This window comes from Pyrus communis, chromosome 5 (assembly GCF_041283825.1).
Source record: "Pyrus communis isolate YQ-2024b chromosome 5, ASM4128382v1, whole genome shotgun sequence".
Taxonomy (NCBI): Eukaryota; Viridiplantae; Streptophyta; class Magnoliopsida; order Rosales; family Rosaceae; genus Pyrus; species Pyrus communis.
This window is the reverse complement of record NC_142569.1, coordinates 5903267-5918492: the sequence shown is the minus strand read 5'-3', so window position 1 is coordinate 5918492 and position 15226 is coordinate 5903267. Positions and strand designations below refer to the sequence as shown.

Here is a 15226-nt window from a genome sequence, read left to right as displayed (position 1 = left end):
GACTAGATTTTGGTCCGAATACTATTTTCTTAAAATAAAAAAAAATTAATTTAAAAAAAAAGGATAATGAGTGGCAAACCACGGTTATTAATTCCTTTCGGAGCCCAGGAAGACTTATAGAGGCATTTCAGCCCCCTCTGACCACAAGTCTGGCTTCCACACCAGCAGTGGATTTCGAACCCGAGACCTCTACACATTTTTTGTAGTTTCCTTAAAACTTAATGGACCAATTAAAACATAAATAAAAAACTTGCAAATTGCAGCTCAAAAGACCGGTGTGATCCTGCAATTCGTGGAATAAGGATGCAGTCCCAAACGTGGACAAGTTAAAAAGCTATATATGCTTTCAAGGATGAAAAAGCTGGTAGTCATTTGAAATTGGATGAAGAAGGAATTGATGAGAGACCAAAATTTGAGAGAGAGAGAGAGAGAGAGATCAACATCAGAAGCCCTATATTTTTCTGACGAACCCAAATTAGCTCAGGCAACACGATCTCCCGATTTCGTTGAAGGCCACAACCCTCCTCCATTATCATTTTACCTTCTTCTCCACCCTCCATTAATCCCTCTTTTCGATTTCCGGCAACCCACCCAACCACCAACTGGGGCTCTCAGGACCACTTCGACCCACTCATTCGCTAGTTGATAATATCATTCTACACCCATCTTTTTATTAGGTCTACATAAAATTTCCCAAATATTAATCATTTAGCTATTTTATAATTTTAATTGTAATATTCCACTTAGGGAATTAAAATTTTGAATATTAAGGCTGTTTTTGAGGAAAAAAAGAGCTAATAGATGTTAAATAAATTCATCACTTTAACCAATATTATAATTTAAAGGTAATAAGTTAAAACTTTCATACTACAAATGGTTTCTTATTTTATTCACTTGAAAGTTTTGAGGTTAGAAGCTTAGAAAAATAGTATGAATTCCTTGCTTCAATTGTTACTTTCAAGTTTACTATTATATAACTTTATGTAGGCAATAAAAGATTGAAAATTTGATTTCATAGTAATAATTTTAGCTTAACCCTCCCACGAAATAATTAATGGCTACGCCATTATCCCAACTACATTAATAATTTTGGAGGCAGATTCTCTGCTCTCCCACTTCCCGTGCCCTCCCATGCCCTCCTGTTTGTGTGGTCACGGTTAACTTACGTCAACATTTTATATTACTATTCTTTTTTGTCTTATTATCTTTATAAAAAAAAATATATAAAATGTTGACGTGGCTTAACCGTGACCACACAAAATAAGAATTCACGAAAAATAAGAGGACAGAGAATCTGCCTCCAATAATTTTATGCTTGTGGCCCCAAACCCTTTCCATAGATTGAACCTCAATTATTTGACTCCCAACTACTTTAATAATTTTAAGCTTGTGGCCCTAAACATTGAGGATATGTACCTCCACGTACTCCTCTCCATTGTGCATGAACAGGGGTTGACTGTTGAAAATTAAAATAGGGCAGATACAACACCAAATCAGATTACTTTCGAAAATATACACAGAAAAATAAAATAAAATACTGATTAGCAGAGAGTAGTCTCTAAATTGTTTTCGAAATTGAGCGTGGACAATGTTTACCGATCAATCAGAGGACTTAATTTTTTAATTTGATGGAATATTGGGATTGAATTATTTACAAATAATTAACATTATATATTGTTTAGAGAATGGTTATTTAGCAATTAAACATGATTTTATTTGATCTTTAAAGCAACGTGTTTCACGAGCTTTGAGCTTTAAAGCAGACCTCACTCAGTTCACTATCTTGAAGACTCTCCCAGACTCAGACTGAATTTTCTCTCCTCAGTCCTCCCTCTCGTATCTCGATCTCTCTCTCCCAAAGTCCAGGCTGACTGTCACCCCTCTCGATTCTCAGTCTCTCTGTCAAACTCGAAGGGATAAACGACGAAGTCAGTCTCTCTCTCCCTCTCTCTCTCTGTCGAACTCGAGGGGACGAACGATGAAGTCGAACAACTCGAAACGATGAATCAGTCATGTCCTCCATCTGACTCAGACCCATATTTGCAGGGAAGACGAGCTCTGCTGACGGACCCTTTCAGTTTCAAGGTATTATGTTTTAAGGATTTTGTTGGTTTCCTGAATCTTGATCTCTGTTCTGTTCCAATTTCAAATCTTTTGTTGAATTGAATTTGAATTTTCTGTTGGGTATTATTAAGATTATGTTTGGTTGATTAGTGGAACGTTTCATGTAAATTGGGTTTGAATCTTCTGTTGGCAATTTATGAAACATGTATTCTCCTCTCTGAGAACTGGGAGAAGGCTGCGATTCCTGCCTTGTACTGACTTACAGTGATAATTGGACCGGTGGAAAACAGGCCGAGTTAAGTCCAGTTCCAAATCTCAGAATTCATATACCCACCCCAGTCTGCATTTTAAAACAGGTCCGGTGTGGTCTTTATAAATTTAGGCATGGACCGGTAGGAAAAACCAAGATGGACATTCATCCAAGACAGAGGAAAAGCAACAAGAAAATAAAGATACTTAAACTCTTAGTTTCCATCAAAATATGCCAAAGGAAAGCGCGCAAATCTGCACAGCCCTAGCTAGTTCCTTACCATGAAATCTAACCCTTCCACATGCCACTTATTTTCCTCCAAAATAACAAAAGCATGTCCAAACATATAATATTTTGCATATATGTGGATGTAGTTGCAAGTTATACCGCCATAGATGTAGATGTACCAATAGTATCATAGAAATAAATAAATATTTATTTTTTGCTTTGAATTTTCTACAGGTCAGAAGGGGGAGGTGACTTCTGCATAATTCCGGCCTAATGTATGTGCATAATTCCTGCCTAATGTATTCTTAATTTGGAAATTGTCTCACTCAAACCCATATCCTTTGTAAAACCCACATTTAGAGATAGATCATATATGCATACAAACCAATAACAATTTCCAATCAAAATATATGCTACAAATGGCAATTCCAAGGCTTCCCCATATCTTACAGCTTTCAGTTCTTGTGCTACTATCTATTTCATGGGCAGTTTCAGCTTCAGCTTCAGCTGATCATGAGACCTTTGTTGATTGCCTTCTAAACCATTCCCAACCCTCTCACCCAATTGCCCCAGCAATTCACACTTCCAACAATGCTTCCTACTCATCCATTTTGGAATCTTACATCCGAAACCTCCGATTCAACACATCTACAACCCGAAAACCCTTCCTCATCCTCACTGCATTGCATGAGTCCCACGTGCAAATATCCGTTGTTTGTGCCCAAATCCATAACTTCCAAATGAAGATTAGAAGTGGAGGCCATGATTTCGAGGGTTTATCATACGTGGCTGAATTTCCATTCTTCATCCTCGACATGTTTAATCTTCGATCCATCCACGTAGACATCAAATCCGAGACTGCATGGGTCCAGGCTGGGGCTACTCTTGGTGAACTTTACTATAGAATTGCTGAGAAAAGCAAAATCCATGGCTTTCCCGCTGGTGTTTGCCCTACAGTTGGTGTTGGAGGCCACTTCAGTGGCGGTGGATACGGTAATATGATGAGAAAGTACGCCTTGTCAGTTGACAACATAGTTGATGCACAACTTGTAAATGTGCACGGTAAACTTCTCGACCGAAAATCAATGGGAGAAGACCTTTTTTGGGCCATTACCGGAGGCGGAGGAGCCAGCTTTGGAGTTGTGATCGCGTACAAAATTAATCTTGTACGCGTTCCAGAAACAGTTACTGTTTTCAAGGTTCCGAGAACCCTGGAACAAAATGCAACGGACATTGTCTATCGTTGGCAATATATCGCGGATAAGCTTGACAATGACTTGTTCATCAGGCTTATCATGGATATTGTAAATGGTACTACTTCAAATAGTAGTGGAGAAAACAATAAGACTCTTAGAGCTTCATTTATTGCCATGTTTCTCGGAGACTCTGAGAGGCTTCTCTCAATCATGGACAAGAGCTTCCCTGAATTGGGTGTGAAGCAATCTGATTGCAATGAAATGAGCTGGGCTCAATCTGTGCTTTTCTGGACGAGCTTCCCAACCGGGACAGCAACTGAAGCTTTGCTTTCAAGAACACCTCAAGTGCTTACACACTTCAAGAGGAAGTCAGACTATGTCAAAAAACCAATTCCAAAAGCTGGTTTGAAGTGGATTTTTCAGAAAATGATTGAGCTTGAGGCACCATTGTTGACCTTCAACCCCCACGGCGGGAAAATGAGTGAGATATCAGCATCGGCAACTCCATTTCCTCATAGAGCTGGGAATCTCTGGATGGTTCAGTATGCAACAAACTGGAACATACAAGGGACTGAGGCATCAGATCATTATATTGATCTGACAAGAAAGCTCTACATGTACATGACTCCTTTTGTTTCCAAGAATCCGAGGGAAGCCTTTTACAGCTACAAGGATCTTGACATTGGGACCAACCATAATGCTAATGGCATTGCAAGCTATTTGGAGGGGAGAGTTTTTGGCATTAAGTACTTCAGGCATAACTTTGATAGGTTGGTGAATGTGAAGACAAAGGTCGACCCTGGTAATTTCTTTAGGAATGAACAAAGTATCCCACCACTTCCATACAGTCATTATTTAGCTTCTTGTTGTGCATGTTTTTTTTCTCTTGCTTTGGGGTTAGTTATGTACATCTTTAATCAGCCAAAGAACTAAAAAAGAAGAAAGATATTGCTTACAAGGTTGCAATTTGTTAGTACTTAATTATTACAAGTTTCAAGAAAAATCTCTCCAAAAATTGACAAATCAGTAGGCTTTCTGAATTTCACTTTTCTAACTTCTTGTTAAAAAATTTACTTGTTCATTTAAGGACATTCCGTCATTGAAAATTTAGTAGGGACTAATTGGCTTTTTCTAACTTGCTTTGATCAACATGTTGTACCATGTCTCACATTGGAATCTTGATTGAATTATACATACAACTTATATTGAACGATTCTATTACTGATTACATCGTGCCCTTTTGCATAAAATTTCACACATAGTGAATGACACACGTGGTTAAGTTTGAGATAATAAAATTATCTTCGTATGCGTGGCCCACTAAAGAGTGGTCACATGTGAGAGGACATGTTAAAGCATGAGGGGGGCACAATGTCGTTGCGTGGGGATGCGATTCACCAAGCTGAGCCAAACAAAATTGTCTGCCCCCTCATAATAAATAATTCATAATAAAAATCATATTAATTTCTGAGCCTTCGGAGCATCAGCTTCGAACCGTAATCTGAACCCCCCCACTTTTCATGGTGTTGGAGTTGAGCTCCATGGCGGGTGGGTCTTCATCTTTGAGAATCTGGTTGGGGAGCCAAAATGCAAGGTCATCCAACGTATCAGCCATCTGGGTAGTCTTTGAAATAGCTGAGAAGAGCACAAAGAGAGTGAAGTGGAGAAAAAAGTAGAGAGAGAAAGTGGGGTTTGAGATATGGAGGTTTTGCTACTTGGTGAAGGTATAATAATGGCGAAGCCAGCTGGGTTTGATGATCCTACAGAGAGACTTACAGGGACCCAGCATATATGGAGAAGCAGAGGTTAGTGAGAACGAGAGAACAGAGGATGCAGATATCTTTGGGACGATGATAGGCTTTATTGAAAGTTGAGAGGAAGCCCCTAATAAATGACATTAAAATATTAATAAAAGACATTTAATAAGGGGTGTGGTATCCACACATTCTATTTTACTTCTCACACACCCTTTGATAATTTATGTCCGTTGATCTTCTTCGATTCATCCGATCTGACGGTCGAAAATTAAAAAGGTGTGTGTGAGAAGTAAAATGGGATGTGTGGATATCACACCACTTTAATAATTAGTAAAAAAAAATTGAAGCCACTGTCAAATTTGACAGCAAGCTCCTTTGCTCCCATTCAATGTCATGCTACATAGGATTTGGCATTTCGGTTGTAAACAATTAGTGGCGGTTTTTTTTTTTTCCTTCTTATTATAGCTTATGTTAAAAATTTGACATCTTCTTTGAAGATACTCTTAGAAGATCATATATGGATCATTTCTATCTTCTTCTTTCTCTTGATCGGGAGATAAATAGTATACATAGAGGAGTTTGGTTCAACTAAGGTGACACCGTGATCAATATCAATATCTAGTCTACAAGGAAATATATACGCATCTAAATTGGATTTTTTTTTTTTTTTTTTGGTGAAAAAGAAAAATCCCAGTTGGTTGGTAACTTGGTATGGCCTAAGGGTCTTTTATTCCTAAAATTATGAAATCTCCATGTGCCAAAAAATTGAAAAGTTGTCAGCGATGCTGAAACTGTGGCCACTTACTCACTTGTTCCCCCTCCATCTCAGCCCTTGCCATAGATTGAACCTCAATTATTTAACTCCCAACTCCTCTAATAATTTCAAGCTTGTGGCCCTAAACATTTAACTCTTAACTCTTAGGTGAACGGGTTCACCGTTCACGTGCTAAGCCACTAATACAATGTATATGCAGATTTTTTTGAAAATAATTTGTATTAATTGTTTAAAACGTCATAACGGTGATAAACTTGTTTTATGAAAGTTTCTTTCATCAATTATCTCATGTGAACCTCATTTTTTATCAGATTTTGTCAGTGGAGACCTCGCCATTCACATGTGTTGCTTTTATTTTTATATATTTATAGGTAAATTATATAAAACTACTTCAAGTATGGATCGAACCACAATCTCATACCTGAGGTTTTAAACATTGCAATGTTATACCTTATCCTACGAATTCATTGTTATGTCATACTTCCATTAAATTTTCTGTTAACTTTGATTGTTAAATGATGAGACGGCAAATGCGGAACTCGCATACTCACCCAACTAAATTAAAAAATTGATTAAATATTAATAAATATAGAAAATTATGAAAGAAATTGTGGGACCCACCCCCACCACCCACTTTTTCCCCGCTCCATCCTTCTCCTCCCCTTTTTCCCTCTTTCCGTTCCAGAAACCCTCCCCCACCATTTTTCCTCCGCAATTCTCCCCCGCAGCACCATCAACAAAACCCACCGCCATTGTCTCTTCCTGGTACTCGGGGAAACTCTCTTCCTCACGCACTCACTCATTTATTCTCTTCCAATCCTGCAACTCCCAATTCACTGACTACCATTCCCCTCTTCGCCACTCTCTCTTCCCCTTTCGAAAACCCGCCTCTGGCCCAAGATGGGCCCAACGGCTCTACTCGGAAGCCTATTAGACTCTGGTGGGGAATGTACCAGTCGCCGGTGACAAATGCGTTGTGGGAAGCGAGGTCGAAGATCTTCGAGAATCGAGAGGTTCTTTATGGACCCGCCCAAAGACGCGCCGCCGCAGAGTGAGTTGCTGAAGAAAACGCCGTCACATAACAGGACGAAGATTCTCTACAATGCATTTGTTGGTGTTTCGAAAACGTCGTTGAAGGCGAGGAGGGAACCTCGGCAAACTCCAGTTGGTGTTGCGGGAAATTCCTCTGATTCGGGCCGGGTTGGGTCGTTTGTTGTACCTTCTGCATGCTCAGGTCTGCAAACTCCAGTTGGTGTTGCAGATTCGGCAGATCAGACCTGAAATCGAACCCAAAAACGGTTCGCCTCGAGCCAGGTGCACGGGTCAACGGAGGTGGAGTTCCAGGTGGTGATCTTGTTGGATGGTTAGACATGGCTTTGTCAAGTGAGAAACAAAGCTAGGTGGTGCGCTGAGGTTCGGCCATGGCTGCCTTTTTTCAAGTAACAGTCAATTGAGAAAATTTATCAGAAGTTTGACATTGTAACAAATTTATAATTAAGGAATGACATTGCAATGTTTAAAACATGACGTATGAAATTGTAGTTCGACTAATAGTTGAGATAATTTTATGTAATTTATCCTATATTTATTTATGAGAAATGTTATTGGCACTTCAAAAATCTTATTCTACACTCCTAGCAAATTGTATTTTTTTTTCTAAATATAAAAAGTTTGGAAGTGTAAAGTGAGAATTTTGAGGTGCCAATACAATTCCCTTATTTATTTATTAATTTTACCATTATTGTTCCAACCGTTGTGATTTAAACCATACTAGCCTCTCTGCACGCACTAACGTGCGTGCGAGAGGCATTTTTGCATCACAGGCGCTACGCGCCCCAAAGATGTGTTGTTTTAGATATTCTTATATTTCTTAAGTGATTATTTTATAAATTGTGTTTGTGTCCATCACAACAATTTCTTATTATTTTCAATTTTTTATTATGTTCAATCATCTAACTTAGTCTTTTTGCACCTGCCCATTGTACCCAAAAATGAAATTTATGAATTGTACACTAACCAATCCACCGTTTTTTTCTTTTTTTTTTGCTTGCTAATTATTATGGTGTCTTTTTTTTTTGTTTGGCTGATAGAATTTGATTTCACGAAATGAGCTATGCTTGATCATTATTATGACTTTGGTAATTAAGTTACTCAGTCTAGTTAGAATTTTGTTATCTCCATCAGTACCATTTTATCCTTATATATTGTACAGAAGATCAAGAGTTAGGTTCCTTAAACTCTCATATAAAAAATAAAAAAATATGCTTAATTATTTAATGTTGTATAGAAAATATGAAATGATCAATATATTTTGTAACATGAGGATTAGTGGTTGTATTAAAAGGGTGCACAACAACATTTTTTTATTATGGTGGACAAAAAGGTATTATGGCAATATTTGGCGTCATTCGAGCAGGTTGGCAGATCATTTGTTCAATGGTTGTGTGAATGGGATAGTTGATGCAGTTAGAGGAGTGAGTACATAATTATGGGTGTGCCATTTTGGGTTGGGACTGAGATGTTCAACATTAGAGCATGGGCCAGGCTACGTAGTTCCAATTGCTTGAGTTGAAGAAAGGTTGATGAGATAATGGTGTTACCGTACAATCATCCCATCATTCCAAAGTGATAATGGTGTTATCGCATGCCATGTTGTCATATTGCTACATTTGTTGAATAATTTAGGAGCATATATTCCATCCAATTTACACATATGTGAGTAATCTCTCATACATTTTTTACGATTTTTTCTTTAAAACAACAACGAAGATAAAATGGGAAAACATATACTATTTATAAATAAAAAAATATGAAAATATGACATGTAATTTGATTTCTAAATACATATTGACAACATTTAATGTCCTTAAATCAAAATGTTTCAGATTCATAAGTTTTCAATCAAAGTTATAGGCTTGCTAGGGATGAACTCCTAATATATGAAGCAAAGCAAAATATGGACAACATGTACATATGTAAACATAGCGCCTACGTGTGAAATCAAAGCCATGCTTGCCACCCATTTGCTTGCACTTGATGCTTTAGATTTTCATGGTTAATCTGCAAGCAATGATGATAAAATAAGAAGTCTAACTATAATGCACAATCCCAACTATAAAGATTGTAAGCAACTTAACCTAAATACCTTTAAGTTTGACAATTTTCTCATGGCAATACTTTTACTCCAGTTACTTGTACAATACTGAAAGATAAATATATTTGTCAAGTTTGAGGTAACAAATTGTAACCATATTTAAAAAATTAAATAATAAGAAATATTACCTTAATCTTGTACTTCAACCTTTGTACTTTGAGACGGGTGTGATGCTTGTAAAACTGACAAAAAATGCAATTTTATTTATATTTGAAAATTGAATGCAATTTGAATTTATAGTATACTTTTGTATGAAAATAAGAGAAGACTTACCGTATTTAGAAAAGTTGTTTGGCCACTGTTAATCTTTTTTCTGCATCCATAAATTGTTTTATTTTATTTTATAATTTGAGATAATTAATTTGTAGAATGATATAGAGGATGGCATTAAAAATAAATAGGTAAGAAATGGTGTTGTACCTTATTTGTTGGACTTTATTCCAAATACGTATGATCTCAGGAGTTGTTGAAGGTTTTAATTCTTCCACAGTCTTTTTCATGCGCCACCTATACATTGAAAGTATATATAATGTTAGATTTCTTGTAACAAATTTGTATATAATTTAGTCTGATTATCCAGATTAGCCCCAATTTCTAGATCCCGGTAGTTTTGGAAGGCCTCTCTTGGGTTCTTGGAGACATATGGAGTCATCAGGTCAAAAAACTTTCTTGATAATTGAAGGTACTTGCTGGCTGCCTTAACACCTTCCTCTACCCATACCGCATAGTATTGAATCAAAAATAGATTTCCAGCTCTGTGAGGGGACGGAGTAGCCGACTCAGAAATCTCGCCCATTCTTCCACCGTACGGGTTCCAGTCCATCCAAAAATTGTCTATCTTAATCATCTCCTTCCATAAGGATTCTATAACTCGTTTCGGAATCGGTTTCTTCACATAGTCAGACCTGGCTTTGAAGAAGCTTGGTTGTCCATTAGTCCTGTTGAGAAGAACAGTTATCGGAGTTCCAAATGGGTAATCAGCAAAGAACACTTTGTTTTCAATCCAGCTCATTTCGAAACAATCTCTTCGTTGCAAACCTAATTCGGGCAAGCGCTCCTTTACCAACGGAAGAAGCTTGTTAGTACGTCCCAAAAAAAGACCAATGAATGATACTTTCACAGTCTTCTTTCCCCCGGTGCTGTTCACTTGTAGTGGCCTTACTCTGATGAAGAGGTCTTTAGGCAGCTGGGGTGCTACGTATTGCCACTTATAAACGACATCTGTAGCCCCTTTCTCTAAGGTTATTGAGACGTTGAACACAGTCACTTTAGCTGGAACCGAAACCAACTTGAGCTTCCACGAAAGAATGACCCCGAAACTAGCTCCACCGCCTCCTCTAATAGCCCAGAAAAGATCTTCTCCCATTGATTTTCTATCAAGGACTCTACCATCTGCAACAACTATCTTAGCATCGATAATATTATCGATGCTAAGGCCATATTTACGCATCAAAGGGCCATACCCGCCGCCACCAAAGTGACCACCAGCACCAACCGTTGGACCAACCCCAGCAGGAAACCCTAGAACGTTGCTTTTCTCAGCAATTTTGTAATAAATTTGGCCAAGGGTAGCTCCGGACTGAACCCAAGCGGTCTCCTCCCCAACATTAACATTAACGGATTGGAGTTGAAACATGTCAAGAATGATAAAGGGTACATGAGACACGTACGACAGACCCTCGTAATCATGGCCACCACTTCGGATTCTGATTTGCAATCCTTGCTGTTTTGCACATAGAACAGTTGCTTGAACATTGAAATCGTGCTTGGCTGCTACAATGGCCAAAGGTTTTGGAGTTGTGGATGTAGAAAATCTGCGGTTTTTAATACGGTCCGACAGAACAGATTGAAAAGAGGTGTTTTGAGGGGTGTAAATGGCTGCATGGATTGAGCTGGTAGACTGAGATTGTTTAGAACATTGCAGAAAGTCATCAATATTGACAAGTGGATCTGAAGTTGCCCATGAAACTGTGACGACTGAAAGGATTGAGAGAATGGCGAGTTGAAATGGAGAGCTTGGGAAATCATTGTTGTTGATTTCTGGCAGTGTGATAAAACAAACGACTTTGGAGTATTTATAAAGAAGCCAATGCACCAAACTTTGACTCCGTTTGTGCATGGTAATTAAAATATCAATCAAATTTCATTGAGCAAAGGAGTTGATGTGTGGCGGAGAATTCAGGTTTATCTGTTACTTGTTTGGTGAGAGAATCTGACTTAATCAAATAATACAGGAGGGTGCGGCCAATTTGGCCACAAATTTTTTTTCTACGCAAACACAAAGAATATGGTCCCGTCCATATATAATTATATATGGTCGACCCACCCAAAAAATAAAAGCGTATGGTCCCGGCCAAAATAACCTTTTCTCTTTTTTTTAATCTATATGTACCTTGAGAGTTGGGATCATATATAGTTAATAAGATTATAAACTAGTACAAGATTTTAGGGGAACTTCGTTTTTTTATTATTATTTTATTTTATTTTTTATTTATCTGAGTATCGTAACAGAGGGCCTTGAAATTATTATTCTTTTCTTTTTAGTTTTATAGTTTGGTAAAATATGGGATTGAATTATGTTTTATGAAGAGAAGAATCATAAATAGAAAAGCGTCTAGGGTAATCAGTAAAGGATATAGGTCCAGTTGAAGAGCTTGTTGGGCACAAGCAGGAAAAGAGTCGAGCCAAATACAATTCGAGGATTTGTGATGACCTAAATTAGCTAAGGCATCAGCGGAAAATTGGTTTCTCTAAATGCTTGGACATTTAGGTTGAATTGCCCTCAATTTAACAAATTCATCTCCACCAGTTCCAAAAGAGAAGGGCAATTGGATCAAGTGCAGCAGCCCGTTGGACTGCCCTTGCAATAATTGCTGTGCCTTGAGCCCGCGGCTGAGCCATGATACCTTGAGCCACCGGTTCCAACGGTCTTCTCATTTGGACAGTCAAATTTCCAACATTAAATTTTTTTTTAAAAAAAGTACAGGTTGTGCCACATGGCACAATCTTGTTCATCTAATTTAAAATAATTTTGAAAATCAATGGTCAGTATTAATTCAAAGGTAAAAAAATAGAAAATATTTTAACAACACACTTAAAATTAACCATACTTAACAAACTTACAAAGTTCAACCATCTTCTTCATTCGCTTTTATTTTTAATTAATTATGCTTGTTTGTAATCCTATTTTTTTTTTTTTTTTTGACCAATCGATCTACACTAAGTGGGAGGAGGTGGGCTTAACCTCATAATGGGCTAGCAATAATGTAGTTCAAATTCGTCTTTAGTGAAAATCGAACCTAATGCCTCTCACTTACTAAGTACACCCTTGTAAGGCATACAATGTGTGTGTGTGTGTGTGTGTATATATATATGTGAATAGTAATTGTCATTATCCTTGCTCTTCCTCTTCTCAAACGGGTGGACTTGCACAAATACAATTACTATTCAGAATGAATGGTAAAAATAATTTAACTGCTCTTGTCCTTACCTTATCCTTGTCTATCTAAAACGGATGAAGTTGCTCTAAAGACGTGGCTAGTTAATGGAGATTTCAGAAAATAAACTAACTAAACACAAAATTTCATTGCAAATAGTTTTAATCCTCCAAGGAATCTTATGCTTCCCAAGTAAGCAGTTGATGAGCACAAGTGTTCTACGAGCAGCCGCTTCCGCCACAAGAGTGCATGTTTTGCATGTCCAATGGTTTCGGCCCAGGCAATAAAGCAAGCAGCCGCCGAAATAACATGGATGTTCATTTTTGGGGAATTGTTATTAACCAATCAAAGATGATCTTGTTTGCTTTCCCGTCACGTCTTGTAGTGCTAAAGTAGGTATCTTCTTTTCTTTTGCTTTTGAACGACTCTGGGAATGAGTACAAATATTTACTTTTAACGAAAATAACATTTTTATTTAAAAAAGTTGCTTCTGATATTATTTATTTAGAATAATTTTTTGTTTTTTTTAATTTTAACTCAAAGTTTTCAAACTATTTTCATTAATTTTCTTATGTTTTTCAAGATTTTAGTTTTGTACGTATTGTGGGATTTGTGATACTTTCACAAACTTTGTATGACTTTGCTGTGTTCTACAGTGATCTCTCTGTGGGATAGTATTCTTGAGTGTGACTTTGGTATAGATATGTTGTGCACCTATTTTTGGCGAATTTGTAATTACCCAAAATTTACTAGTATTCTTAAGTGTGATTTTCGTACAGATATGTTGCGTTACCCCTATTTTTAGCGAATTGGGCATTACCCAAAATTTACTCATAGGCATTGTCTTTTAGACAATGCCTATCTCACTTCACAATCGAGACTTTGGTTTTTCACTCTTAGATTTCAGTATTTACAAATTTGAGTAAGTGCCGTCGATGCCTTCTCATTTTTATACTTCAGTATTTATAAATTTGACACCTAAAATATCAACACCATCAAAATTTGTTTTTTCCGACGGTGACAACGCAATTTGGTGGCTGAATTAGGCTTTAATCTATTTGTTGGTTGTGTATGCGTGATTCTATTTAGGTCATGTTAAGGTGTTGGAATTCGTTTTAAAACTTATGTTGAAACTGGTCATAGAAAAGTTATACTCATTTTTTAACCCATGTTTGTTCTTCATTGTAATGTTTATTAATTGTCATTTGGTGGAGTGGAGATACATTTTGTTTTTTCAATTTATGTTGCTTAGTCGTTCCCTAATCTTGTCACATATTATATATATATTTTTTAAAATAGTATCTCACTATTACTTGGAATATCCACGGATTTCACATGGTCTAATATTATTCATCTAGTCCAAATATTTGACTTTCTTTTTCTTGGGTAGAGTTTGTCTGTCTGCACTTGGTTGGGTTTTACAGATGCATTCGCTCTCATGGCAGCAAAGGTGGTACTTATCTGCATAGCTACATGTTTTATAGTTGGTTGAAACTGGAGAAAAACTAATGGATATCAACGAGTATACATGAAGGACGTCCATAATATGCGTAGTTCATAACACGTGATCATTTTGACGATTGCTTTGATTGACTGGTTCTTTGGTTTGTTAGCTAATTAAAGACAAAATCTTTAGATGGTTTTTTCTTTGTCAAGCAAATCTTTTGGAAAGTCGCACTTTTCTTGTTAGCTAATCAAAGATATAAATTTTGTTAGACGACGGTACCTCTAAAAGAAAGTAACATAAAAATTTAGTTTCGTAAAGATAAAATTGATTACATCATTACATTTTGTTATATAAAAATCCATGTATACTGTAATTATCCGTGACATCATTATTTTCACACAACTTTTGACACACGGTTTTTATAAGATCTACTTTGTAATGTATTTCAATGATCTGAGTCATCTATCTTTTAGGTCTTCCTTCAAAATCATGTCTACCAAAAACATTCAAATCTGAATCCATGCCCATTGGATTAAGGGTTTATGTTTCTTTATAGAAATATATTCGTCTATTTTATTCACTACAAATGAATGTCTTAATGATTTTGTATTTGTATAATTGTTTGTAAGGATGATTTATGAATGGCTTTCTAAAAAATAAACGATTTAGATCGTTAAAATACTTTACAAAATATGCCCCACAAAATATATGTCAAAAATAATGTAAAAAAAAAAAATAGTGTCCCGAACTTGTATATAGTATTACAAGGTTGACTGACTCTTTTCAAAAACCTTAAACCAGTAGGTTTGCTGGGACTTAATAATTGGTGTTATATTTATATATTATCCCTCAATTAATGATTGATACATTTGGTTGCGTACACTCCATCCGTATTTTCGTTAGATTCTCTTTGTGAAG

The 15226-nt window shown here is 36.7% G+C and overlaps 1 protein-coding gene and 1 pseudogene across 2 annotated transcripts; one reads left to right on the top strand and one right to left on the bottom strand.

The window, feature by feature from the left end:
* The first annotated feature begins 1500 nt into the window (after positions 1-1500).
* Positions 1501-4741, top strand: LOC137726645 (berberine bridge enzyme-like 8). The gene is made up of 2 exons (XM_068465584.2): positions 1501-2085; positions 2777-4741. The coding sequence occupies exon 2, from the start codon at positions 2953-2955 to the stop codon at positions 4669-4671; it is 1719 nt and encodes a 572-aa protein (XP_068321685.1). The 5' UTR covers positions 1501-2085; positions 2777-2952; the 3' UTR covers positions 4672-4741.
* Positions 4742-6733: 1992 nt separating this feature from the next.
* Positions 6734-11543, bottom strand: LOC137724632 (berberine bridge enzyme-like 17 pseudogene; annotated as a pseudogene). The gene is made up of 6 exons (XR_015962051.1): positions 9845-11543; positions 9698-9737; positions 9553-9606; positions 9416-9472; positions 9263-9330; positions 6734-7699 (listed from the first exon to the last, which is right to left on the bottom strand). The product of XR_015962051.1 is annotated as a berberine bridge enzyme-like 17 pseudogene (transcript).
* Positions 11544-15226: the final 3683 nt, after the last annotated feature.

Coding starts and splice junctions, on each gene's coding strand:
- LOC137726645 (XM_068465584.2), top strand. CDS start 2,953: ATGCTACAAATGGCAATTCCAAGGCTTCCCCATATCTTACAGCTTTCA.